Consider the following 27922-nt stretch of genomic DNA (forward strand, 5'->3'; position numbering starts at 1 on the left):
AGCTTTGAATCAAATTTGCAGGTGAGGGAACAGAGGCCTAAGGAGGATCCAGTTCCTCAGGTAACCAGATTGCAGACGTACTGATTGGGAGCCGTAGGTATAGGCACAGGGGTGTGTTTGGGTAAATGGGGTTCAGTATTTGGAGTGTGGCAGGCCGAGGTTCCAACAGAGCTCTGTTCCTGGGTGACAGCGCGATCTTCCACCCACGTCCTCCGCGGTCCTCGGTTTCCTCCTCGGTCCGCCAGCAGCGGTGCGACGCGTCGACGCGCGGATCAGCAGGCCCGCGGCCCTGCACGCTGGAAGCCCCGAGACCCGGGAGGGCGCCGCGCCGACGCCCCCGCCTGGCGGCCGGCTCGGCTCCCTGCGCCCGCGGGCCCGCGCCCAACGCTCGGCTCAGGGGTCGCCCGCGGCCGGATGCCCTGCGTCCGCACCCTCCTCCGCCTCCTGGCCGCCCTGGCGGCCTGCGGCGCCGTCGCCTTCCTGGGATACTGTGTTTACTTCGACTGGAAGCGGCGTGGGGACCCCGCGTTGAGGCGCCGCCTGCGGGACAGTGAGTGCGACGGCGGCGGAGGAGGGGCGGGCGGGGCCTCGGGCGCACGGTGGTGCCGGCTGGCTCCCAACCCGCACGCGCCGCGCTGTGTTCGCAGAAAGAAGAGCCCGGCAGCAGAAGCCTGAGGGCCGGGGCGCCCAGGTGACGTGCTTAGGCGCGCGGGGGTGGAGCTGTAGTGGGACACGCCCCCCCCCCCCCCCCCCGCCCCATCCGCGCCCGCGCTGGTCCTGCCCCTGGCGCTGGGGGCTGAGCAGGCGCTTCCGAGCCCACGTGGAGTTCAGGGTTTAGTGTTTATTCTCGCTTACGAAAGAAAAGGAAGGAAAGAAGAACCATTTGAGGGGTATGAAAAGGCAGCTATACAGCCAGGGGTGTCCACCCTTTTGGCGTCTCTGGGCCGCACTGGAAGAAGAGTTGTCTTGGGCCACACAAATACATTGCCACACCTAGTCACAAAAATCATCTCATAACATTTTCAGTAAATTTACGATTTTGCGCTGGGTCTCATTCGTAGCCGCCTTGGGCTGCCTGCGGCCGGCGGGCCACAGGTTGGACACCTGTGCTTGAAAACGCTGTAGGAACAGGTGCTTTTCATTGGAAGAAGGCAGAGGCGCCTTCGCGCTCCCGGAGCCGCTCCCGGCCCAAGCCGCGCGGCCGATGGAGTGCTCACTCTTCGGCCCTGCAGCGCCTTTCTTCTAGCTCGGAAGCAGAGCACGTCTCCTTCGAAACGGAATTTGATGAGTCGTTTTTAAAGATATCAATAACGCCCTGATCGGTGTGTCTCCGTTGGTCGGGCATCATCCCGCAAGCTGGATTCCCCCGTCAGGGCACGTGCCTGGTAAGGGTTCAGTCCCCAGTAGGGGCGTTTACTAGAGGAAACCTTCGACGTGTCTCTCACATCGACGTTTATCTCCTTCTCTTTCTCCCTCCTTTCCCCTCTCTCTAAAAATAAATAACTCTTTAAAAAAGATATCAATCACAATCATCGTGGGTGGCCCAACTTAACTAACTCACATCAGCTTTAAAAGTGCTATGGAGGGTTCTTAGGTTTTTTTATGAATTTTCAGGAGGAATTAAGTCTTAACCTTCATATTCAGTTGACGGGTCAACGCCTGCCTAGCTGAGAGCCTCCTATGTGTGAGGCATCGTCCTAGTTGTGGCAGAGCTTACAATAGGGGAACAGTGCCCCCCCCCATGTTAACAAGAGCTCAGAGGAGGGGGAGGATCATTTTCAGAGCAGAATTATCATGGAGAGAGTTCTGCTTACCTACTGCTGCTTTAAGGCACTGTGGCTTAAAACAATATCTATTTTGCTCCTGCATTGCAATTTGAGCCGAGTCCCTCGGAGATTGCTCCTTTCTGCTCCACTCAGCTTCAGGCAGGTTGACTCCGGGGCTAAGTGCTGGGTCATCTGGAGGCTCACTCCTCACGCAGTCCATGCTGGGTGTCCATTTAGCAGGTACTGTTGGCCAGAACATTTACACTAGTCCTCTCCACGTGGCATGGTCTTCCTTGAAGTGTGGTGGCAAAGGAAGGACTGGAGAACTATTTGGGGGTTATGAAAAGGCAGCTATACAACCAGGGGTATCCAACCTTTTGGCGTGTCTGGGCCCCACATTAAATACATTGCCACACGTAATCGCACAAAAAATCTCATAATGGGTCCCAAGGGGAGAGAGAGAGAGAGAGAGAGAGAGAAGGAATATGCACACCTTGAGGCCTGCTCAGTTTTAAGGGAAGAGGAAACAGACTCCGCCTCTTGATAGGGGAGACAAGCTTCTGCAGTGCAGGTGGAACTGGGAATATTGCTGTGGCTGTTTTTGGAACATGCAGTTCTTCACAGAAGACTTTGGAGGAGAGGTGGCATTGAACTGGGCCTGGGAGGATGTGTTAAATGCAGGTCTTGGTTTCAGGGGAGACAATATTCAGGACAGAGGGAACTGCACCCCTACTTAAAGGAGCAAAGTGTGGTGTCTGCCAGGTCTATTCAGTAAATAGGTTTGACAAAGGAGTCCCGGTGGGGAATAGTGGGAGGTGAGGTTGGAGAGCTAAGTAGAGGTTGCCTTAAGGAAATTAAGGAATTCAGATTCAGTGAGGGAATTACTGAAAATTTTTGAGCAGGCATTTCTTTAAAAGAAGGAAATAAAAAAGAAACATGTAAGGTGAATCAGTCAGGAGTGTGCTAGAGGGATTGGAGGAAAGGAAAAGCACTTGCAGCGGTACAGGTGAGAGGTAATACAGACCCCCAGCTGCAGCCGTGTCAGCGGTAACCGATGGTGAGGATGTGAGATAAATTGTCCAGGAAGAATAGAGATTGTTCATGCTGACGGAGTGGAGGTCATGGAGAGGCAGGAGTCAGATTTCTGGGGTTTCAGGACAGAATTGCTTAGAGAATAAGGGTGTAATTGACATAGTTAAGGAAGCAGGACAGGGAGTGGCCAAAGAGCTGGACTGAGAGTTGAGATGCTTTCCCTGACGTCTCTGACTGGGGCAGAGCCTGCTTCAGCTCCACACCCCTCTCCATCATTGCTCTTATTGGTTGGTGGCCGGGCGGGAGGCAGTTACAAACGATTTGTTTGTAATATGATTGGATTGACCTTGTCTGTTTTTTTACTCTCCATTGCCTGTTCAGTGCCTAGAACAGTGTCTAGTACGTGGTAGGTGCCCAATAAATATTTGTTGATTACCATTGTTTATTTTAGGTAGCTTGTGCAGAGGCACAGACCATGAACTCTCAATGTTTTAGGGGTGTTGTGGCCGGAGAGAGAGCCTAGTGGTAGTTTGGTGTCATATTGCGGAGGGCTTTGAATGCCAAACTGGGAAGTTTGGATATTTTTCTGTCGTGGTGGATAACCAATGACGGTGACTTTATTTCAGAGAATGGATGCATTTCTTTTGAGAGTGGGGTAGAGGAGGGAAGTCGAAGTCCGGAAAAATCCGTGGGTGGCAGTCCAGATGACAAGTAATGAAGATCTGAATTATTTCAAATGAGGAAGAGACAGACGCAGGGTTATTCAAATGTTCTTTTCTATAATCCTTACAACAACTCTATTCTTGTCATTTTTTTTCATCTGAGGACATTTGTTTCATTGCTTTTAGAGAGAGACAAAGGGGGTGGGGAGGGAGAAAAGGAGAAGGAGAAAGGAAACATCGATGTAAGAGAGCAGCACCAATTGGTTGCCTCCCATACCTGCCCCAACCCGGGATCAAACTTGCAGCCTAGGTATGCGCCCTGACTGGGAATTGAACCTGCAGCCCCTTGGCTACTTGATGACAGCCCACCCAACTGAGCCCACTAACTAAGGCCATTCTTCTAATTTCGTAGATGAATAAACTGAGGCACAGAGAATTGTCTCTTTCCACCTCTTCTAGGGTCTCTCTTCCCACTCACTCTCAGGCCCTTACAGTTCTCCATGTATAAACCATGGACCATCTGCATTAGATTTTCCTGGCGCGTTTGTTAAAATATAAATTATTTGACTCAAGGCCCAGACAGTTCTGACTTAGGAGCTCAGGGGTAGGCCAAGGGCTATTTAGGCTTTGATTCTCAGACTTTAGAATTTATCAGAATCACCTAGAAACTTGTTAAAATGTAGGTTCCTGGGCCCTGCTCCTAGAGATTGATTCAGTAGGTCTGGGGGGAGCCCAAGAAACTGCAGTTTTAACAGCTCCATCAGCTGATTCTTTGTGGAACACTGCCCTCGGGTTCTGCCCTGTTCCCTCTTCTCCCTGGAAGTGCCTTCCCTTCTCCACAGGTGACCTCGGATGTACTACTCTAGACCCAGGGCCCCGAAGTTCATCTACTTGCCAGGCTATTAACTCAATGCTGTATTGGCCTCTCATCTTACTGTGTTCAGAAGTGAATTCATCATCTCATCCCTTGCCACAGCGCACCCTGGGTTAACTTATCATGTTCTTTGGTATCACTAGCCTCCCTACTGTGACCCTGTCTCCTCATGCTTAAATATCAACCTCATCCTCCACAATCAGTCCCCAAATCTTACTTTTCTGTGCTCTAAACTCACATCCTATTCCCTATTTCCATTGCCTCCACACTACTCCAGGCTTTTACTAACTTTTACCCAGGCTATTGTAGTGATTTTCTAACTTCTCTACCTGCATCTCTGATTGAAACAGTCTTCCAAATGGCAGCTCTCAATATGTAACTCTTTGCAATAGCTGCCTGCTCTGCCCCGGTAAGACCAGTCCCCCTTAGGTTGGCACCACAGCCTTCCGTGGGTGCCTTCTGTATTGAGGGCATCATTTTCCTAAGGGTTGCAAATAGCATGTGGTAGTTATCATTGTTGCAATATTCACCCTCTTATAATCCAGATAGCGATCACTTGATTTCTTTTCCCTGCAGTTTCCCATTGTCTGTAGTCTTTCTTCCTCAGACTTTCACTGAGCTTCTTCACATCCCAAATGCTCTCTTTTCTGAGAAGCTTCCCCTGATTCTCAACCAGATGTAGTGTCTCTGTACACTGAACCCCAGAGGATGTGGGACTTTATTGTTAATATGTTATTGAGCTTTTTTAAAGAATGGAATTAGTTTTCCTTTTTATTGAAGTTATTGGGGTGATACTGCTGATGTGCTGTTGTGTTCAACGTGCTTGTCCCTTCCCTTGGTCAGACTCTGGGCTCCTTGGGGATGGGCACGGGGGACTTAGTCTCCTTCCCTTCCGTCTCTCCCCAGAGTGGCTCGTTCTTTAGTGCTCATTAAATATCTGGGGAATGAAACCTTTGATTGTTATTGATCATTAGCACATTTGCTCATGAAAGCTTAAAATATGACCCCCTTCCCCAGGCTCAGCCCATTTTAGAAAGAGAATTCTTGGGAAACAAACAAAAACCCTCTGGACGTAAAAGACTGAAGCTGAACTGACTGGCAGTGGAGCCGATATTTTTGGCTGGGGGTTTCTCACTCTACCTTGAAAGACCAGCCCGGGGTACAGGACCAATGATGTGGCATCCTGTGACCCTGGTCACCTTCATGAACCAGGCTGCAGCAAAACACAGCAACCTTCTCAACACCAACCGCACCGCCAGCTCTCCACCATGCCCTTTGCCCAATCAACACGCAATGCTAATACCCCAGGCAAGAGAGTTTTGCAACGTTCAAAGCAACCTTTGTTATAGTTAATTACAGTAGGATTTCTGATATGTGTACTTAGTAAGTAAAATATGGATAAGTTTTGCAAGCATCTCAACCTAACCTGAATATGACATGTATTTCCTGTATCACCTGAAATTGTACTCCATTTTAAGAAATCAGTTTAAATGTTAGGAAAAACAACTGCATTTGTCATACTTTGCATTTAGCAACTAGGTTCAAGATGTGGGTTTTAAAATAAAAACTAAGTAATTGTGATTAGTAACTATATTCCTGACACTCATTACTCATTGTTAAATATTTTGTGAATCTTAGTTGTGGGATCCAGCAAAGAATGAAAAATTGCAAGAACTTTTTCTGCAAGAGGTACTAATGGGAGAACTTTGGTTATCCAGAGGTAAGAATGTAAACATTCTTTTGTAAGCAGTTATTTATAGTAGTTTATATTCATTTATCGATTGGTATCTATGTCAAATACTTAACTAGCTAGATGTGTGTCCATGTATTTTTTTTTAAAAAGATTTCATTTATTTATTTTTAGAGAGGAGAAGGAGGGAGAAAAAGGTAGAGAAACATCAATTGGTTGCCTCTCACACGCCCCCAGCTGGGGACCTGGCCTGCAACCCAGGTGTGCCCTGACTGGGAATCGAACCAGCGACCCTTTGGTTCGCAGACTGGCACTGAATCCACTGAGCCACACCAGCCAGGGTGCTAGCTGTGTTAATCAATATACTTCAGTTTAAAGAGAAACTGCCAGCATCTTCACAGCACCACACTATCCAGCTTCAATGTGTTGTATGTCAGTTGTTGCTCCAGTTCATGCTGCACTCTTGAAGTGCCAATGGAGAATCAAAGGCAGATGCAATAACACCTCATCTATTGCCAGGTACAATTCTGAGTAAATGAATTTTCCAAATGACTACTTGTATGAATCAAACTCTAAAAATTTTAACTGCTTTATAAAAATGTTCCTGTCTTCTTATAATATTCTTAGTAAAATACTTGTTTTTGATGATAAAATCATTATGAATGGCCATTATTTTCCCATCTGTTGTAGTGATGCCTGTAGTGATTACTGTGCACTTAATGGCATGACCTGTATTTTGAATTATAATTTATCCCCAGCCAATTCCAGATAGATTTGAGAGAAAACACAGTATTGTTAGGTAAAATGATGGTAGATAATATTGGTGTTATATAGCTATTACATATAGTGACCATGTTTTTATTCTGGAGTTAAACACTGGAAAGGAAAATTTGGTGGGAGGGGGCTCCTTATCTACATTATACCCATTTATGTATCTTTTATTCAGGTGTTACAAATTCCGTTGCATCTCTCATTACCTGTACCTGTTTTTACTTCAAAACGTTTTGTCTTTTTTTAAAAAAAAGATTTTGTTTTTCAACCTGCAGTGAAGAGTAGCATTCTCCAGGATTATTATAAAGACAAAAAGGAAGATCCTGGACAATTCATAGCAATACCCAAGATTTCTACTTTAATCTGTGACTTAAAACCATGATAAAGGTCCTGCCCGGTGTGGCTCTGTTGGCTGGGCATTGTCCCACATAGCGAAAGGTCGCTGGTTTGATTCCCAGTCAGGGAATATGCCTAGGTAGTGGATTCTGTCCAGTCGGGGCACATGCAAGAGGCAACTGATCCATGTTTCTCTCCATCTCTCCCTCCCTTCCCCTTTCTCTAAAAATAAAATTTAAAAAATGGATTAAAACATGAATTATAATTTGAGAAATTAAAAATATATTGCAGCCAATCAGAATTATTGCACATTAATCATAGTTTGAAATTTTAGTATCTTATTCAGTACTAATCTCTTAGGTAGTTTTATAAATGGACTAAAATATCTATTAAATATTAATGACAACAAAATGAATACATAGAACTAAAATGATATAAACAGGAGTGATTTTACACAAAGGTAATAATGAAGTGTAAGCATTAAGGACCTTCATTTGCACAGGCCTCTTTAAAGGTGCTGGGAGGGATCCTACCAATTTTGTATTCATAATTTTATATTTTCTTAAATAGGAATCCCCAAATTATATAAACTGGGACCTCATAAAATCTTGAGTAATCCATAGATATGGATACTCCCTGGATACAGGAGCAATTAAAATAGAACCTTTCAGCTTTATCTTTTATTGAATTGGGATAGTATAAATATGGAGAGGGAAATTCTGAATATTAAGTCAAAAGAAAAAAAACATTTTTTTTAACATTTTAGTTTTATTCACTGTTTAAGAACTATCATGTAATAGTTTAGACTTTGAGATGAGTATGTTACAGATATTGAGATGATTAAAACAGTACTTGCAAACTTGTTTTAAAATCTTTCCCTTTCAAAGGTGGTAACATTTTATCTGTGAACCCCTAAATTGATTAATTAGCTCTTTAAGGATTATGTTACTTTGGTATTTTACTTCTGATGCAGCTCTCCATCTTGGTTGCTTATTCTTTAAATCCCCACCAAACCCTAAACCAGTCAAATCAGAATCTCTGGGCGTGGACCCCAAGCATTATTTGTTAAAACTCCCTAGCTTATGACAATACAAATTGAACACAGAGAACCAGTATTCTAATGCAGTAACTTTCACCCAGTTTTCTGTAACCCTTTTCAGTTTTCTCCTCCTGCCCCTGCTACCACCACCAGTTTTCACTACTTTGTTGTCAGGTTGTACAGTTCTTCTACAGCCATTACAATGGTGGTGATGTCTGTACAGGGCTGTGGAGCCAGTGATTTGATTGAGTGTACTGGTTGACTTAACTGCTCAAATTGTTTTTGTGTCATTAGTTCCATCAACTTGAGAGCAGTCACTATTATATCTTATTCTTTAAAATGCTCAATACATTCAAAGCGTTTTGACTTAATGCATCTTTTCATAAAGCTGTGATTTTCTTAATTTAAAATAAACATTACAGTGAAATACTTTATCTAAGAAATAGCTCCTTTAGTCCTGGCCTGGGAGTTCATTTGGTTAGTGTCGTTGCCATACACTAAGGTTGCAAGTTCGATCCCTGGTCAGGGCATATACAATGAATGCGTAAGTGGAACAACAAATAGATGTTCCTCTCTCTCTTAATTCAATTTTTTAAAATGTTAAAAATAAAAAATAAAAATAGCTTCTTTACATGCTTCTTTAACTTTGAGAAAAGTTACCAAAAGCCAAGCAACGAATATTTCTTACTTTGAAAATGTAAAATTAGCTCTGGCTAGCATGGCTCAACCAAAAATTGCCAGTTCAGTTCCCGGTCAGGGCACATGCCTGGGTTGTGGGCCTGGTCCCTGGGTGGGGGCATGTGCGAGAGGCAACTGATCGATGTTTCTCTCCCTCTTTCTCTCCCTACCTTTCCCCTCTCTCTACATAATTAAATAAAATCTTTAAAAAATGTAAAATCAGGTGTCCATAGACATAAAACCTTAAGTTATAAAACCTACATATCAACAAGGCTTTTTGTCTATGTATCTAGGTTATTAGGTCATGTCTTTCTCAGTTTTTAAGCTCAATACAAATCTTTGGGGAACATTTTTTTCTGTCCATCATGTACTTTTCATACAACCACATATTTCAAAAAACAAATGGAAAATTCATTTCAATTAATAAGAATCTATTATATTTAACTACAGAGAAATACATCTTATCTCCTAACTAGTTGTATTAAATATATGTCACAATTTCAGTATTATTGCCTAACACTGGAAGAGATGTAGCACACTGTACTCCCAAGGTTCAGAAAATCAGGTTCATTACTAATCTGTGGGCTTGACTACACAGGAACAGTAAAGTATGTGTGTGAATGGCCCCAAGTTTTCATTAGCTTTGAAACCTTACATCCTTTCACTGATCTTTGCCCCAGTTTCCCAAAACAAGGAAGTGAGACTCAGTGATTTCATGTTCTAACTTAGAACAGAAATTCTATAATTAATTTCTACTCTTCACAAATTTTCATTCTTAGTTTATAGGCAATCATCCTAAAACTCATTTTAAGAATTTACTTAAAAATGAAAGTTCATACGTCTCTTCTTTTCTTCTTCTGGATATATAATTCATGTTACACTAAATCTTGTTTCAACTAACAATAAACTTAATTTTTAAGAAGTGTCATTTTAGCCAGAGAAGCAGATGCTTTATCTACAATTTCGGCAGTCACACATGTAAAGAAAACCTGCCTCGTGTCAATTAACACTAGAACACAACCTTTGAAGGAACCCATGCCCACCTTCTGAATACCCGAACTGCAGAAGATTTCCAAGGCAAGAACGTACTTTTAAACAGTGAGAGTACTTACTGTGATTTGGGTCATAAAGTTACTCGTATTTCACCTTAACCACAGTGGATCTAACTGGCAGCTCAATACGTCCGCCCACATTTATGCCCCTTATGAGATTTGTTTACTTAGGCTTTATCTTGATATGCTTTTTAGGTTTTAATGCTTGGTGACTTCTTGGTAAAAATAATGTATACTTTAAAGAATATTAAAATTTTGATCTGAACTTAATCTGTTTCAGGAGAGCACAGAATGGGGGTTGAACACCTCAGCAATGCCCTTTTAGTGTGTAGACGACCAAGGGAACTTCTGAAGGTTTTTAAGCACACACTGCCTCCCAAGGTATTTGAGATGCTGTTACACGAAATTCCCCTTATTTGCCAGGTGAGCATGTATTTAATTATCTTTATGAAATGAACAGAATAGCCATATTGGGCTCGAGTCCACAGAAACAGTAAAGTATGTGTGTGAATGGCCCAAAGTTTTAAATGAGCCAAATCTCTTATTTTTTGTTGCCTTTCTTGACTTAAGATAAAACAAGTCAATACTTTCCTGTTTCTTTGACTATAATGTATTGGACATTTTATAGAGTATTACACAGGTTTCAGCATTTCAGTTTTAAAGATAGCATGGTTAATATTTTGTCTTTGTACTTTAAAAAGATACCACGGTTATTGACCGACTGTAATGTCAACAGAAGCCTTTTAAGTTAAATGGCATTGTTACTTAAATGATCTAATGGCTTAAAAATTAGGTGTAACATAGAAAACAGTAAATTATCAAAGCAGAACAACACTTCTACTTTGCATTAGTATGACAAAACACAGATATCACTCTGGTAAATTTAAACATATAGGCTAATTAGTGTTTTCTTAAGTACAACTTGAGTTTGGTATCATATGAAATCCATTCCTAAGCAGTTATTAATAGGTATTAATCCACTTACATTTACTAAACTGCTTGTTATGCTTACGCATCAATTAGGATTTCCTAAAAATGCTTGCATTTTAGGATTCACTTAGCCACAAGACACTACTTTAACTCTGGATCACTTTTTATTACACTGATCACCTGGCATGGCTGAGCATATATTATTGTTGGTCTGACTCAGAATCATTCATTTCTCATCTTTTCAACAAAACACAGACTCTGCTAGAGCACAACAGTCAACTCTCAAACTTTCCCAAGCTAGTCTCAGATGGGTAGTTTCCTGAGGGTATATATGAAAACGCAGCCAGAATAAGAATGTGCAGTGCCCACCCTGACACAAGAAGTGAGGCAAGAAAAGGATCGTGCATTGAAATGATTAGCAAGTAACCATTTTATGTGTTCACCAGCAATTTGAGGCAGACATGAATGAACAGGAATACTTGGAGGATGATCCTGATTGAAAAACATTTCAACGTATCCACAGTCCAGTCAGAGTAATACGGTTCTATACAGTAAAAACAACTGCCCAGTGACACTTCCATTTATTTTACTTTTAGTAATAAAAAATTGTTCTATCTAATTCATGATTGAACACATATTTTGCTTTAAAATTAATAGTCACAATTGAAGAAACAATGGTTTATTTTTCTAATCAAGTGACTAAGCTCCTGAATAATAAGGCCTCAACAAAGGTTGCATCTTTCTATTTTCTTTGAACCTTCAATTTTGATTATCCCTGGTAAATAGCAATTTTGTTTCTCCAGTGGTTTCCATTTGCCAAACAGTCATGAAAGGTGGTTCCCACAGTGGCTGCTGCTGTCAGGGGATTCTATCAGATGAGTCCTCATTTCCAGAGCAACAACTGTTGGTGGGCTTCGATGGAGAGTCCATTCTTCAGGACTCTATCGTGGCTGACTAAGGAGTCCTGCTTTGGCTGCCAGGGCTTCATTCTGCTGAATATGATATTCCTGAAATCTCATGGATATTCTTTGAGTCATTTTTAAATATTTCTGTAAGCAATGTTCTGAACAGGTGGTCTAGAATTAAACAGAGAAGATGGAAGAGGCAACACAAATTATTAATTTAAAAAAAAATGCATGTATTCTAAAGACCAATCAGTGGGTACGTTTCTTTCAATGTGCCTGAGAATTAAATGGTATTAATAAGTAGCAGGTGACCATAGTTTTCAACTGTTAACATAAGAATTAATACATAGAATACCCACGAGTTTGTAGGCCTTACAAACAATGCTAAGTCCCTGCAATCTGGGCTAGATTTTCTGCGGGTATGTGTTAGTATTAACTGAAAGCCCACATTCCCGTTCCCTTATTCTGATTGTTAAACTAGGCCCAGTAGCAAGTTGGTCCCTTTTAAATGAGAAATTCCATTCTTAACTTAATTCTCAAACTTTCACTTTTTGCCAATAAGAACATTACAACCAGCATCTATCAAACTTTGTCGTTGTTTAACAAGTATTTATTTATTGCTGGTTACACATCAAGTTCTCAGCATGAATGTTTATTAGTACCTTCCAGGGGAAGAAGTTATATCACTTTAAGCCAATATATAAGTATTTTGATGAGGACATTAAAAGTTATGACTTTTACTAAGCTTGGGTTTTCAGAGGCCACCTATGCAACACAAGTCACCAAATTCAAGCTTTGTCTTTCCCCAAGTTAACCTGAATTCTCAGGGTCAGATAGAAAAGCCAGTTCAAGTCTCTCTAGCTAGGTCATCTTCACCAAACGCTACTTAGTAAGACTGTTTACAATGGAACAATAACTCTGCAAGCCCCAGACACCTTCTCTAAAAAAACAGTGCGCCTCGGTTCAACGGGACTGTCATACTCAGTTTGTCACCATTATACTCAATGTTCTGGGCCCTCAGCTGCTTCAGTTCCCCCAAACAATGGAACATAAAAGGCAGCCAAAATTCCTGTAATAACTAGGAACAAGCAAAATACCTAGGGGAATCCCATTTAAATTGCTGGTCACAAGCTCAGAGAATTTTTAGTGGGCAACACTTTTCATACCTCTTCAGGTTTTACTTCTCTTGTTGTGAAGTCTTTAACACAGTCCAAAAAGCAGGTTTCTGTAAGTTTATTGTAGGTTCCAAGAAATTCCTTAAACTACAAACAAAGTAGAAAGTTCTTTAATACTTGGGGTTTAAAACAAAGATGTTTTGAAACTTTAATTACTGAAGTTTGTATTTAGGCAAAATATATAGTAATATTTGAAATCAAAGGTTCTTTTCAATCTTCAGGGGTGTCCAACCTGTGGCCTGCAGGCCACATGCAGCCCAGTATGGCTATGAATTTGGCCCAACACAGAATCATAAATTTACTTAAAACATTGTGAGATATTTTTTGTGATTATGTGTTGCAATGTATTTAATGTGTGGCCCAAAGCAGCTCTTCTTTTTCCAGGGTGGCCCAGGGACGCCAAAAGTTTGGCCACCTCTGACTGAACTACAAAATATAGTCAGATATTCCTGTTGAACATTTTTTCCTGGGTTATCTGAAAACTGAAGTTATTTTGTGAGATCACTGACTGACATGGTTGCATCCAACAGTGCCGTAAATGTTTTGCAAAATGCCTTTTCCTTAACTGTAATACCTTACCTGTTTTATCTGATCGGTTTCTGGCATTTGTGCAGCCATATTCTTTCGGGATATTTATTAGTCACCTGATTTAAAAACAAAACAGAAAAGTTTGTCAATCTGTAAACAAATGTTTTTAGGCTAGCTAAAGTTAGGAAATCAAAACATGAATAGTTTACGAAATAGAACTGAAACAAGTCTGCCTGAAATACTGTTCCTATTTTATTAATTTCTAACCATGTATGTAATTATATGTCATTTCCCCAATCTCCCACATCATTAATGACATACTTTAGAATTAGATTTTTTAATGCTATTACCTATGGGACCCAAAGACCCTGTCTACCAAAATCTCCAATTTTAAGACAATTTGCTCTGTTACCTTGCAAAAAAGCCACTTGTTAAAGTCCCATTCCTAGTAGGGTTCTAAGGGAAACCAAGAGATCTCTGTTGTCTTCCTATAAATACTTAACTGTTCCAGCGATTGCTAACAGAACTTTGACCTATGCTACTAATGTTCCTTTCTCTTTCTCTATGCAAATGCAAAATCCTATTAATTGTTAACAAACACCATCCTAAGTTATCAATCAGCAACCCAAATGAAAGATAGAGTTCTAATAGACTCTAATATACTCGAAAAGGAAGTTAGAGGCATCTACATTCTGCAATTCAAAAAGGGCAATCACTGTAACAGAAACTTCTAAACGCCTGATACTTATGATCCCACTAGGGGGCAACAGAGAAGTTAAGATAAGGAAGTCAAAAAAGCCTTTCCGAATTACTGGTATTTCACATATCCTAAATGGAGGGCCCAGGCTCAGTTAATTCAGATATAAGAATGTATCACATTATTTGTTTACTCTATCTGGCTAGTTATAAAAAGGAAGAGGATCTTACATAAAAGATTTGTATAAAATAAAGCTGGTTAAAATAGAGATTAAACAGTATGTAAAAGGTACGGTAAGCAAATACTAATTTTGTACACTGTAGACAACAGAATTTCTATGCATTATATTTAGCTTTGAGTTTCATGATTACCAATGCAAAAAAGGCAAACTGGATGAGTCATTCTTATTGACTCATCAATTACTTAAAGTGGCTCTGTAACACATAAAATTTTTATGAAGTTGTTACAGAGATGAAACTAATTAGGAAATTCAAAGTGCTACCGCCAGGAAAAAAAATTTCTGTTCTCATTTGATTAACGATTATAATCAATGGTAATTCCATTCTAGCATTTCCAACCATGTAAACACCTTCCACTCTTTTGCATTGATTTGTCCCTTCTCTTTCTTCCTTCTCGTATAAGTTAGTATTGCTGACATTTTTAAGTCATTTTTTTCCATATGTAAGGGAAAACATCAATTCTTTTTTATTTTCTATGCTAGTCCCATTTGAGGCGCTATTGCCCATAGTTATCTTTGAAGCGATGATTAATAAAAAGTATTGGGTTGGCCAAGACATTTTTCCCATAAAAAAGACACTTTTCACTTTCACCAAGAACTTTACTGATTTGGATATTTTGAGTATATTGGCTATCACCCATGTGGTATAATGTTGATTTTCTCAACTAATGTTTTGATTTGATCACTGTCAGCTTCAACTTGTCTACCTCACCATGGAGCATTGTCCAGAGAGAAGTCTCCAGCACAAAACCTCACAAACCACTTTTGACATGTTTGATCAGTCACAGCACCATCTCCCTACACCACACAAATCTTTCGTTGCATTTCAGTTATGTTTTTACCTTTCTTGAAATAATAAAGCATAATATGCCGAAAATTTGCTTATTTTCTTCCATCTTCAATATTAAAATGGCTACACTAAAAATTCACCAATTTTGATACGTTTTAAAACAAATACACACTGATAGCCCTTGCTGGTATAGCTCAGTGGATTGAGCGCGGGCTGCGAACCAAAGGGTTGCTGGTTCAATTCCCAGTCAGGGCACATTGGTTGCAGGCCAGGTCCCCAGTGGGGGCCATGTGAGAGGCAACCATACATTGATATTTTTTCTCCCTCTCTTTCTCCCTCCCTTCCCCTCTCTCTAAAAATAAATAAATAAAATCGTAAAAAAACACAAGCCGATATGAGAGCTGTCACAATATAATCTAACAAAATTGTTTCGAATGACGTTCAGGACAACTAAGAGCTAACAGACTTATCTTACAGAAAAAGCCAAACAAACTTTTTGGCCAACCCAATATAACTGTCTGTATTTCTGAGAATCTTTGGTTTAGTGGTTACAGCATAAATAATCTTTTCTACTAAAACTCTTCTATCTGCTACACAGTGCAGTGGAGGTCTTAGGTTAGCTTAACATTCAGGCAATTTAGTGTCCATAAACACTTAAAAAGTTAGCAAGAATGCTTTTTATTCCTATTTTATTTCAAAGCTTTGTGAATAATAATTAATAATAATAATAATAATACACACACTTATATTTAACCACATAAACTACCTAGAATGTACTAAGAACCACCTGAAGTTCACAATTTCCCAGATGTTGCTGTGACTACCATCATTTATATACTCCAGGTAAGATACTATCCATTAGTGTTCGCCTTAGCTCATTTAAGTCATGAAACACTGACTCCATACCCTCCAAACTGTTTTATCAAACCAAATTGTTTTATCATCTTTGAATATCAACTTCAAACTTATTTACAGTTTGGAGTCTTAGCAGTTACTACTTTAAGTAACTGGTAGACACTCATTCAATAAACATTGTAATGTACCAAGTATATTATGTGCTAGTTATGACACCAGTCATGATTCTGAGGCAATGGGCATCTTTATTACTGCTATAAAATACCACCAACCAGTCAAAGAACCAGAGGATGCTGTCAGAGTATCATACAACGAGGTTGTTTAGGGTTTGTACCTCCAGGAAGGTAGGGTAGTTGTGCTTTTCCCTGTTCTTCTCACTAAGTATAACTAATCCCCCTGGACGTTAAATATAAAACGTAAGACCCTGAAAAGTGGGAGAAGAAAGCAAACTGGTAGGCACTTTGGGACCCGACAGCACTGTGGTGAATTCTCTGTTGTCCCATCTATCAGACATGGAGCTGAAGAAGCTGGCAATCTACAAATGCCAACGGAAACAGTAAAACAAAACAAAACAAAACAAAACAAAAAACCCTCCCTCCCCTGGCCACACCCATCAGCCTGCCCTCTCCAGTCAAGGGGCAGGGAAAGCCAAGCACATAAGAAACTCTTAGACAATTAACTGCTGTACTTCAGGCAAACACAGAAAAAACTGTGGCCCCCATCCCCACCTACATCAGCATAGGGTAGGTTGGGGGGCCTAAACTTCCATTCTCACCAGGTTGCAATGAGGCCTTCCAATTCCCCCCACCACAGTGGGGGTAGGGACTTTCATCCTTACTGGGCATTAATGAGGACCCCCTACCCCCACAGTCAGGTGTCAGTGAAAAGCACAAGCAGAGCCTGAACCTCCACCTCCATGGCAGTAATGAGGTACGCCTCCCCCTTCCTCCTTTCTGTGGTGGTATCAAAGGCAGCCAGGTTGAGACTCAGGACTTGCATTACTGCCCCATTTTAACCAGGCCACACAGCTGCTTTTGATGTCAGAGGAGGCCAGTGGGGAGCAGTGATGAGGCACTCCAGTCCCTCTCAGCCAGGGAAAGGCGGATGGAGGCCTAGCGCAGAGCCAGAACTGCTTTCACTAAGTGGTGATGAGAAGATCCCTCCCTGCAAAGTGACAGAGTGAGGAACCTGGGCTTCCCCCTTTACCTGGCAGTAGCAAGGTGACACACCCATCACTTCCTCTGATGGAGTAGTGCCAAAAGGAACCAGCTAGGGGAGACAGTTTAAACAAGATCTAGAGTCTCATAATTCCGTCCAAGTTACAATATAAAATTATCACTAATCACACCAAGAACTTAGAAGCTCTCAAAGTAAATGTAAAAAGATAATCAATAGGGGTGGGGTGGAGGGATGGGGAGAAAAAAACACACAACTGTAATTGAATAACAATAAAAAATTAAAATTAAAAAAAATTAACCATCAAAAAAAAAAAAGACAATCAATAGATGTCCAGCACTGAGGGGACAGATGTTAGAGTGACCTGACAAAAACTTTCAAATGGCTGTTGTAAGAAATGAAAACTTTAATAACCAAAATAAATTCAGTGGACAGAAATAACAGCAGAATGACAAAGGAAGGAATCATTGAACCGGAAGATAGAAAAAAGAATGATCCAATCTGAATAAGAAAAACAGAATGAAAAAATAAACAGAGAACCGGGGGCCTGAAGGACTGTAACAAAAGATCTAACATTTGTGTCATTAGAGTTCTGGAAGGGAAGGAGAATGAGAGCACAGATGTAAAACGTATTAGAAGAAATAATGACTGAAAACTCACCAAATTCAGCAAAAGACAAACTTACAGATTTAAAAGGCTGAGTAGATTCCAAAGAACACAAACATAAAGAAGTCCATATCAAAATATATCACAGTCAAGTATCTAAAAACTAAAATAAAAAATTTTCAAAGCAGTGAGAGAAAAATGTTGTCTCAACTATAGGGGAAAAACAATTAGGATGACAGCAGAAACCTGTATCTAGAAAAAATGTATCTTTTCAGGAATGAAGGGGAAATCAAGACATTCTCAAATGAACAAACAATTTGTTGCCAGCAAATTTACCCTAAAAGTAGGTTTAAAGTTCTAAACAGAAAGGAAATGATAAAAAAGAGAAAAATATCAGTAAGTATAATACACTTTCCCTCTTCTCTTGGGTTTCCTAAATTATGTTTGAGAGTTAAAGCAAAAATTATAAAACTATGTATAATGTGGTTCTAAATGCATATTATAAATGGGAAGCTAAAAGGAAGTAATGTTTCTATATTTCGTGGGCACTGTAATATGTTGACACCATTAGATTGTGATGAACTGTGCATATATCATGTAATACCTACAGGGACCACTGAAAACAATACATAAGGAGATACATTCAAAAACACTATAAATAAATCAAAATGGTATTTTAAAAAGTATTCAAATAATCCACAGGAGGGAAAGGAAGAGTAAAGGAAGAAACAAAAACAGAGAACAAAATGAGCCAAAAAAATAAGACAGCAAACTTAAGCTGTAATAGATAAACAATTAAATATAAATGGTCTAAATAATCTATTAAAACACAGAGATTGGCAGAGTGGATTTAAAAAATATGAACAAGCACATGCAGTCTGCAAGAAGCTGACTTCAAATATAAGGCTAAAGGCAGGTTGAAAACGAAAGGATAGAAAAGGATATCATGCTAATAAAATCAAAAGAGAGTTCCGGCCAAGATGGAGGTGGAGGTAGAAACCCTGTGCTTCTTTGCACAACCAAAAGGAAGATAACAACCAATCTAAAATCAATGAACAACCAGAAGTGCCAGAAAATCAAACTGCATGGAATTCCGACAACCAAGGAATCAAAGAAACAGTCAAACAGAACAACCTGACTGGTAAGATGGCAGACAGAGAGAAACTGAGGCAAGGCAGTGGACTGCGCCAGCAGGCCAGCTGAGAAAAAAAAAAAAACCCAGGGAGGTGGCAGGGCTGGCTGAACGGGAAACTGGGACTCAGAGCTGACTGTGGGCTGGGGTTGCTGCAGTGGGAAAAACTCCCAGTCTCACACCAGAGTCCATTGGAAAGTGTGCTAGAGAAGAGCAGGCGGGTAGCACTATTCCCTCTCTGGCCCCTCCCCCACAGGCAGCACCTCAGAGCAGCAAGGAGGGTTGCCCTGCCCCCTTATAACTTATCAGGGGCCCTGAAAAAATTAATAGGGCCCAAATGAAAGAACAGAGCAAAACTTCAGAAAGAGAGCTAAGTGATGAGATAACCAACCTATAGCCAACTGGTAGTCAAAATGCTCACAGAACTGCTTAAGCTTGGTCAAAAAATGAAAGATACCCAAAATGAAATAAAGCAAAATATTCAGGGGACCAACAGTGACAGGAAGGAAACCAGAAATCAACGATTTGGAACAAAAGGAAGAAAGAAACATCCAACCGGAACAGAATGAAGAAACAAGAATTCAAAAAAATGAAGAGAGACTAAGGAACCTCTGGGACAACTTAAAACATTCCAATATCTGAATCCTAGGGGTGCCAGAAGGAGAAGAACAAGAGCAAGAAATTGAAAACTTATCTGAAATAATGAAGGAAAACTTCCCCAATCTGGCAAAGGAAATAGACTTCCAGCAAGCCCAGAGAGTCCCAAAGAAGTTGGATCCAAAGAGGAACATGCCAAGGCACTGGCTTGAGTCATTAAGTTACGCAAAATTAAAGATAAAGAGAGAATCTTAAAAGCAGCAAAAGGAAAGGAAACAGTTACCTACGAAGGAGTTCCCATTTGACTATCAGCTGATTTCTCAAAAGAAACCTTGTAGGCAAGAAGGGGCTGGAAAAAAGTATTTGAAGTGATGAAAGGCAAGGACCTACATCCAAGATTACTCTATCCAGCAAAGCTATCCTTTAGAATGGAAGGGCAGATAAAATGCTTCCCAGATAAGGTCAAGTTAAAGGAGTTCATTGTCACCAAGCCATTATTATATGAAATGTTAAAAGGACTTATCTAAGAAAAAGAAGATCAAAAATATGAACAGTAAAATGACAACAAACTCACAACTATCAACAAATGAACCTAAAACAAACAAACAAAAAACAACGAAAATAAAAACAAACAGCTAAAACAGGAACAGAATCAGAGAAATGGATATCACATGGAGAGATTTCAGTGGGGAGGGGGAAGGGAGGAATGGGGGAAAAGATACCGGGAAGAAGAAGCATAATTAGTAGGCATAAAATAGACGGGGAGAGGTCAAAAATGGTATAGGAACCAGAGAACTCAAAGAACTTATATGTATAACCCATGGGCATGAACTAAGGTGGGGAGGAATGCTGGAGGGTTGGGGATGCAGGGTGGAGTGGGGATAAAGGGGGAAAATTTGGGAAAACTGTAATAGCATAATCAATAAAATATACTTAAAAATATTAATCAAAAGAAAATAGTGGCTATATTAATGTAAGACAGTAGACTCCAGAGCAAAGGATAGTACTAGAGGTAGAAAAGGCCATTAAGGGTCAATCCACTACAAAGACATGGTAACTCTAAATGTGTATACATCAAATAGAGCTGCAAACTACGTAGAGAAAACTGACAGAACCCAAAGGAGAAAGAGACAAACCCACAATTATAGTTGGAGACTTCAACATTCCACTCAACAATTGATAGCACAGCTAGACAGAGAATTAGCAAAGATGTAGAAAAACTCAATACCATCAACCAAGAGGATACAATCCGTACTTACAGAACATTTCACCCAATACCACAGAATACCTTTTATTAAGTGCCCATGGAACCAATATCCTGGGTTTACATAAAACTAGTCATAATAAATGTAAAAGAAATGAAACCATACTGAGTGTGTTCTCTGACCACCGATGAATCAAGCTAGAGATGAGTAAATAAACAATACATTTCTAAATAATCCATGGGTCAAAGAGGAAGTCTCAAGGGGAGAGGTAAAATCACTGAACTGAATGAAACTGAAAATACAACATATCAGAATTTGTGGTAACTGAGCTAACTCAGTGCCAAGAGGAAAACTGATTGCACTAAATTCACACTTTAGAAAAGAAACCTCTCAGACCGACAATCTAAGCTTCTACCTCAAGCACCTGAAAAGGAGCAAAATAAACCCAAAGCATGTAAAAGGAATAGACTACAGGAGAAAAAAATCATATGGTCATAGTATTTGATGCAGAAAAACTACTTGACAAATTCAACACCCATTCATGTTTATAATGCTCTGAAAATTAGGAAAAGAGGGGAATTTCTTCAACTGGATAATGAGCCTGTGCAGAGGCCCTGTGCTGCAGTTAACAGTGAAAGACTAAACGCTTTCCCCTGAGACTGTGAGCAAGCAAGATGTCCGCGGTCACTGCCCATACCATACCGCTGGACCTTTTACCCAGTGCAGTAATGGGGCAAGAAAGGAAATAAAAGGCATACAGGTTCTAAGGGAAGAAAAGAAAACTGCCCCCATTTACAGATGACATGATTGCAAACACAGATACACACACAAAAAAACCTACAAAGAAATTCCTAGAACTAGTAAATTCAGCAAGGTCACAGGATAGAAATTCAAAAATAATTATCTTTCTATACGCTTGCAGTTAACACATGGACACTGAAGTTAAAAAATGCCGAGAGATGGAGACATAGTGTCCATGGACTGGAAGACTCAGCTATATTAATCACTGCCATGTGGTGCTTCTGGTGGAGGGGCAGACACACAGATCAACAGAATAGAATAGAGAACCCAGAAACAGAATCACACAAATGTGTCCACCTAGTTTTAGGAAAGGTGCTGGAACAGTTCTATGTCCACAGACAAAAAATTTAACCTCAAACTGCCCCAACCAGTGTAGCTCAGTTGGGGGTGTCGGGTGTTCACTTTCACAAAGTGAAAGTTCGCTGGTTCAATTCCAGTCAGGGCACCTGCCTGGGATCCCAGCCTGGTCCCCGGTGGGGGCACTTGCAAGAGTCAACCCATGGCTATTTCTCTCCCTCCTGTCCCCTCTAAGAATAAATAAATAAAATCTTAAAAAACAAAACCTTTTAATAAAATAATTTAACCTCACACAAAGTCTTTCAGAAAATTTATATAAAAATTAATTCAAAATTGACCAGAGACTTACATGTAAAACACGAAAATATTAAAACTTTTAGAAAAATAGAAAATCTTTGGGCTTTAGGACAAGGGGTTCTTAGACCTGACATCAAAGGCAAAGAATTGACAAAGAACTAGTAACTAGAAACTATAAAGAAATCTCAAACGCAATAATAAATGCAAACAATGCAATCAGAAAACGGGCAAACGACATTAGAAAACATTTCATCTATGGAGGAAATACAGATGGTAAACAAGCACATAAAAAGACCTACATGATTAGTCTGTTAGGGGAACACAAAACCAGTGACAGAGCATTATGCACCCATTAAAATAAATTTTAATTTAGCCATTAAAAAATATAATGACAATACCAAATGCTAGCGAGCATGTGGAAAGCCTGGATCACTCACTTATTCCTAGCGGTAAGGTAAAATCGTATGGCCACTCTGGTAACAGTATAGCAGTGTGTTACAAAATTAAACATCTAACACGTGACCCAGCAGTTGCATTCCTGGGCATTTATCACAGACAAATGAAAACTTATATTCACACAAAAACCTGTACATGAATGTTTATAAAAACTTTACTTGTAACAGCCCAAAACTGGAAACAACCCAGTTGTTCTTAAACGAGTGCATGGTTAAGTTGGTGAACCATACGTGGGCTACTCCCCAGCAATTAAAAGGAATGAGGTACTGATACACACAGCAGCCTGGACGAATCTCTGAATTATTATGCTGAGTGAAAACAAACACACAAAAACAATCCCAAAAGGTCACATACTATATAATTCCATTTATGGAACGTTCTTGAATAAACAAAATTACAGAAACAGAACATATCGGTGGTTACCAGGGGTTGAGGAGGGGTCAGGGTAGGAGGGAAATGGCTGTTGCTATAAAAAGGCAACGTGAGGCTTTTGTGAGCGAAGTATCTGTATTTTGACTATCAGTATCAGTATCCTGGTTGTGACATTGCACTATAGTTTTTTAAGATGTTACCATTGTGGAAAACTGGGTAAATGGCACAAGTGATTTCTCTTTTTTCTTACAACTGCTTGTGATGTACAATAATCGTAAAATAAAAAGCTTCATAAGAAAGAAGAAAGTGAGACTGTCTAGCTCTGTAATCCCTGCCAGAAGAGTAAGATGCAGTGTGGTAGATATTAGCAAACACTCACTAATGGAGTTCTTTTGGCTTACAATTCAGAAAACAGTCTGAAAAGATCCAAGAACTGGTAAGATAACTTTTGTGGAAGTAGGTGTTAAATGAAACACACTGTTTTGTGGTAACCTAAAAAGATACACCGGCAATAAAACATGCATTAAGGTACTTTGTTTACCAACAGGCTTTAGCTGACAGCACAAGAGGGCGCCCGTAAGACCCTGGCCTTCTGAATTACTGAGCTGTATGGCAGGCTCGCTGTAGTGCAGGACAAGCAGCAACCTGGACTTTCTGCACCTCACACCAAAAAGAAAACAGATCTGATTTCCTTACTTATAAATACCTAGGAAATTTACACGTTCACTAATTGCAATGCCAAAAATCTAGTTCTTTTTCCTGTCCTTCTCCTTGTATTCCTTCAGGTTAAAATTCGTATGTGGCAACTTTTACAACCAGAGGCTGGTCCGTGGCAGAAAGTATGAAGTCTTTAAATGTTCTGTAAGTTTCAGAGGCTGTTACCACTCTGACTATCCCACTGGCCCCTTAGTGTATAACCCAGGCTGACAAATGATGGTTATTTGACCAGACATAGATGAGGAATGCCCCAGTGGTATTGGTATGACTCTTCTTTATTTAAAACTATTTTCTTGGTATTATCTTTTAACATACAGTTCTTAACAGTATTTATTTCCTTAAAATGAAACAAAATTTATCAAATTATAAAATATAATCTATTTCTTGAGAATTTGGAAAGTAAAAGAGAAATAGTTCTACTCAAAGTCCACTCTATTAACCTCATGGTTTCTTCTTCTCCAGAATCACTTGGTTATAAATTTTATTTTTCAAATGTCTTCCCAGACCTACAACTGAACTCAAGAGCTAAGTCAGCAATTTTCTTAAGTCTGCCTAAATCTCTAAAGCTCTTCTCTGTAGTCATCGATACAGGCACACCTCATTTTATTGTGCTTTGCTTTACTGCGCTTCACAGACGTGTTTTTTTTACAAATTCAAAGCAAGACCTTCCACCAGTAAAAGGATCACAACTCCCTTTATTGCAGAGGTCTGGAACCGAACCCGCAGTATCCCTTCCTGGAGTGTAGGTGTGTCAAGCTTACAGTACATATCATGGTAGGCAACTGTTCCTAGAAAGCACTGATGATTGAAGGAGTGATTTGCAAATTTATTTGCTTCCTTGGTGTCTCGTAAGTCTTTCAGTATTCTCTTTTGCAGTTATTTAATCATAAATTATGCTGACTGACAAACTCCAACAGCCAAGCAAATCAACGATGGCGAGAACAGGCAGTGGCAATGTGGCTGCCCTTTTACTTGGTCCTAGGTTCCAGATATTGCAGCCAATGTTTGTTATTGTAGAGGTAAACATCCAATGAGGGGGTACCTTTTGATTACATCCCTGAAACCTGGAGATGGAGGGAGGGAATAAGCGAGTTCCAGAATCCCAGGCTTAGGTCTTGGGAATGATTACAGCAATGCTAAGTTACTGTTGTGCCAAATCAAATATGTCATAAAACCAGGGAACTTAAAGAGTAAAGGGAGGTCTTATCAGCCATCAGGCTCAAACCTTTTCTGATGCATGAGTTTCCTTTCTGTCCTGGAAAAGTAGTTGTCCAACTTTTGCTTGAATGTCTCCAGGGAGGCCTGATTTCTTATCTGAAAAATGACGGGATTACAATGACTGGGAGACCCCCTTCAATTTTGTCAATATCTATTTGACGAAATCTAAACTTCTGTTGGCTAGACCGCTTTTTAAAAAGCCTCTTCCTTTGACTTATTGTGATCATTTTGCAACATACACAGATATGGAATTATTATGTTGTACACCTGAAACTAACAATGTTATATAGAAAGAAAAAAGCCCCTTCCTTTTCAATAAGTGAAATTAGCTTCCTCAATCTATTCTGAGGTTACAAATATTTAACATGTTACTATATGTATTAAAAAAATACATAATATTCTTACTTCCCAGGTAGTAAGTTTGTTCAGGTGAACATCACAGAAGAAAAACAATTCCCAGAAATTTCTGGGTACTTATTAAAAACAAATTGTTATAACAGACTATAGGATGTGATGGGGGAGATGTCCGTCCTCTTAAAAAAAATCATAAGCAGATTGGTACTAGGCCTGGAGTCAAATTTCTAGTTCTGTTAAAATAGTTAAAACAAATGATTTTTCTGATGTCCTTGGCTTCTATCACTAACCTAGTACTTGCATGATTGGTACTGATCATTGGTAATCTTGTGATTCAGGCAAGGATCATGAATGGATCATAAAACCACTGCGTGATAGGTTGCTGGGAAACAGGATATATCCATGGTCTTAAAGCATCTCCAGAGGTTACTTACCACAAAAGGAAAACTGTCCTTCTATAGTGTAAAGATCAGGCAGTCATCACCAGAAACAAGTGATTATACCTAGCATCACAAACACAATAGACATAGCATCGCCTATGTGGTATTCTTGCCAAAAATGGATGGTCTGACTCTGATCATGAGGGAATAATTAGGAAAATCCACCATATAGAATAATTTGTAAGACTAGACTGGTCTTTTAAAAAAGTGTTATAAGGAAGAGGCATGGAGGACTGTTCTAGATTAGGAAAGAAAAGGGTCATGAAAACTAAATACAATTGTGAAGTTCGGCTCCTGAATCAAAAAAGAAACATCTTTAAGTTAGGAAAAAAAAAAAGACATTTTGAAGATAACTGGAGAAATCTGAATATCTTGTCATTTTAGGTGTGATGACCTTATCCTGGCTGTTTAAAATAGACTGAAGAAATTAGGGTTAAAGGTCATGATGTCTGCAACTGACTTGCAAATGGTTCAGCAAAAAAACTGTATCTATGTATATACAGGGAGTGGAAAAGAGACAGCAAATAAGGAAAAATGTTAACAATAAAACAATAACAGTAAAAAAGAGAAACAATCTTGTGAGCCATGTTTTCTGCTCCAAAGTTATCAGTGTCTTTTATTCGATAGATGTTTAAATTGACCTGAACTAACTTGTTTGCTTGATACAATTTAACAGGACTCTACCACATGTCCCTTTACTTTAGATTATTTACAGCACATATAGGAAGTTATGTCTAATTAAATGGTACCTCATTAATCAGAGCAAAAAGTTCTTTTGAAAGATTACTGTATCCTGCTTTCAGTTTTAAAGGTTGGCTTCAAGTCTTAAAGGATAATCCTATGAGCACTGGGCCAAAGGGGGGCAAGACTACTTGGGTTTCAACGCAATTCAAGTCATTATTCAACTCGCTGTAAAGACTGCCTATGCTCACGCCTTAGAGACTTCTTCTTTCCCATCTAAGGTACACCTAGAGAATAAGGGAGTTAAATCATCTCCAAAGTTTCTTACAGCTCTGACATTGTCATTTTATCTTTTAACTCACCTATATTATAAAGCAAATTGTGAACAAGCAGGTACTAACTACCTAAGAGCCCAGTAATGAAGAGGGAAATGTAACTGAAACAAGACATAATTTGCAAAGAATTAAAACGTTCTCCAAAGCTAAAACCTTAAGGTGTTTTTTAATTCTAGGATTTCTTCTGTGAAAGGAGACAGCTGAAATGTAAACATAAAATGTGTTATTTAGCTATTATATCAGATTACATTTTTTTGCTTTGATCTTTTTTAAAGCCTCTCGTAATGCCTAAAGGGAATTGTCTAGATGGTGCGTCCTTGAAAATGAGCAGATCAGGTAAAGATGTTGGCCCTGCAGTTAAGTACCCAGGGTGGATTTTTCAGTTAAAGGAGGCTCTTCCTGCCTTTTAGCTCAAGGTCAAGGCATAGATGCCTCTCAGTCTCACTGTCTCAGAACAAGACCCCGACTCCTCAAATCCAGGTTGATGTGCCTCAGAGCCTCAAATTACGACCCTAGCCCCAGTGACACGGTCGCCAGGCAGGTCTCAAACCTGCTCTGGGGATGGATGACCCGCTGCCCGGCTCCGCAGCCCTCCACAGCCCCACGAATATGCGGCGGCCTCATTCAGAGACCTGACACCTTTCCGGAGCGTAGCCTGCCGCCCCCCGCCCGGGAACCCGGGAGTCTCAGGGCAGAGAAAAGAGATCATACTTAAGCGCAGGCTCTCGCTTCCGACAACAGTACGAGGCTGGGGGGGCTGCGCTGCCAGTCGCGTCCAGGGGCAGAGGGTCGGGGTCACGGCGAGCAGCGCAGCCGCTGGATGGCAAAGAACACGTGGGAGCGGCGTTGTCAAATAGCCCTTAGACCCTTTGACGCCGATTCGTTATAACGAGGGGCACTTTAGAGAAAAAAGCCTATGTTAGCCTATAATTCTAAAATTCCCAGAAATTAATTTTTGTGATTGTCTCCTTAGACAATGCTCCCTATTCCTAATTTCCTCGCCAACAGTAACCCGAATCCGCCGAAACTTTTGAAAGACTAATTTACTTAATTTGCGCCCTAACGGTCTCCAGGTGCTGCGCAGTAAACAGTCCCTAATAAATGCAAGTGGTTTTACCAGTTAGGTTAGGAGCTCTGTAGGTCTTCGACGAGTCTCTCTCGGGTTTTATCCAATGTTTAAATCTTGTAGGGTAATGTACTGCCTTAAAAAAAAAAATTCA

The 27922-nt window shown here is 40.2% G+C and overlaps 2 protein-coding genes across 6 annotated transcripts; one reads left to right on the forward strand and one right to left on the reverse strand.

The window, feature by feature from the left end:
- Positions 1-373: 373 nt before the first annotated feature.
- Positions 374-11330, forward strand: TOMM20L (translocase of outer mitochondrial membrane 20 like). The gene is made up of 5 exons (XM_053927932.1): positions 374-550; positions 648-691; positions 5973-6054; positions 10181-10323; positions 11277-11330. The coding sequence occupies exons 1-5, from the start codon at positions 415-417 to the stop codon at positions 11328-11330; spliced, it is 459 nt and encodes a 152-aa protein (XP_053783907.1). The 5' UTR covers positions 374-414.
- On the reverse strand, positions 8773-27887 carry TIMM9 (translocase of inner mitochondrial membrane 9). 5 transcript variants are annotated; one of them, XM_053927933.2, is made up of 5 exons: positions 27820-27887; positions 24900-24988; positions 13490-13554; positions 12902-12997; positions 8773-11906 (listed from the first exon to the last, which is right to left on the reverse strand). In XM_053927933.2, the coding sequence occupies exons 3-5, from the start codon at positions 13526-13528 to the stop codon at positions 11772-11774; spliced, it is 270 nt and encodes an 89-aa protein (XP_053783908.1). In that variant the 5' UTR covers positions 13529-13554; positions 24900-24988; positions 27820-27887; the 3' UTR covers positions 8773-11771. The 5 variants fall into 5 exon arrangements, with proteins under 5 accessions (XP_053783908.1, XP_024423851.1, XP_045057795.1 ...); XM_024568083.3 differs by lacking the exon at positions 27820-27887 and adding an exon at positions 27414-27548; XM_045201860.2 differs by lacking the exons at positions 24900-24988; positions 27820-27887 and adding an exon at positions 27414-27598.
- Between the last annotated feature and the right edge of the window lie 35 nt (positions 27888-27922).

The sequence above is a fragment of the Desmodus rotundus genome, chromosome 7 (assembly GCF_022682495.2).
Source record: "Desmodus rotundus isolate HL8 chromosome 7, HLdesRot8A.1, whole genome shotgun sequence".
Classification (NCBI taxonomy): domain Eukaryota; kingdom Metazoa; phylum Chordata; class Mammalia; order Chiroptera; family Phyllostomidae; genus Desmodus; species Desmodus rotundus.

Coding starts and splice junctions, on each gene's coding strand:
- TOMM20L (XM_053927932.1), top strand. CDS start 415: ATGCCCTGCGTCCGCACCCTCCTCCGCCTCCTGGCCGCCCTGGCGGCC. Junction 551..647: donor GAGGCGCCGCCTGCGGGACA/GTGAGTGCGACG, acceptor CTGTGTTCGCAG/AAAGAAGAGCCCGGCAGCAG. Junction 6,055..10,180: donor AGAACTTTGGTTATCCAGAG/GTAAGAATGTAA, acceptor AATCTGTTTCAG/GAGAGCACAGAATGGGGGTT.
- TIMM9 (XM_053927933.2), bottom strand. CDS start 13,528: ATGGCTGCACAAATGCCAGAAACCGATCAGATAAAACAG. Junction 12,998..13,489: donor AAACCGATCAGATAAAACAG/GTAAGGTATTAC, acceptor CTTTGTTTGTAG/TTTAAGGAATTTCTTGGAAC. Junction 11,907..12,901: donor GAGAAGTAAAACCTGAAGAG/GTATGAAAAGTG, acceptor GTTTAATTCTAG/ACCACCTGTTCAGAACATTG.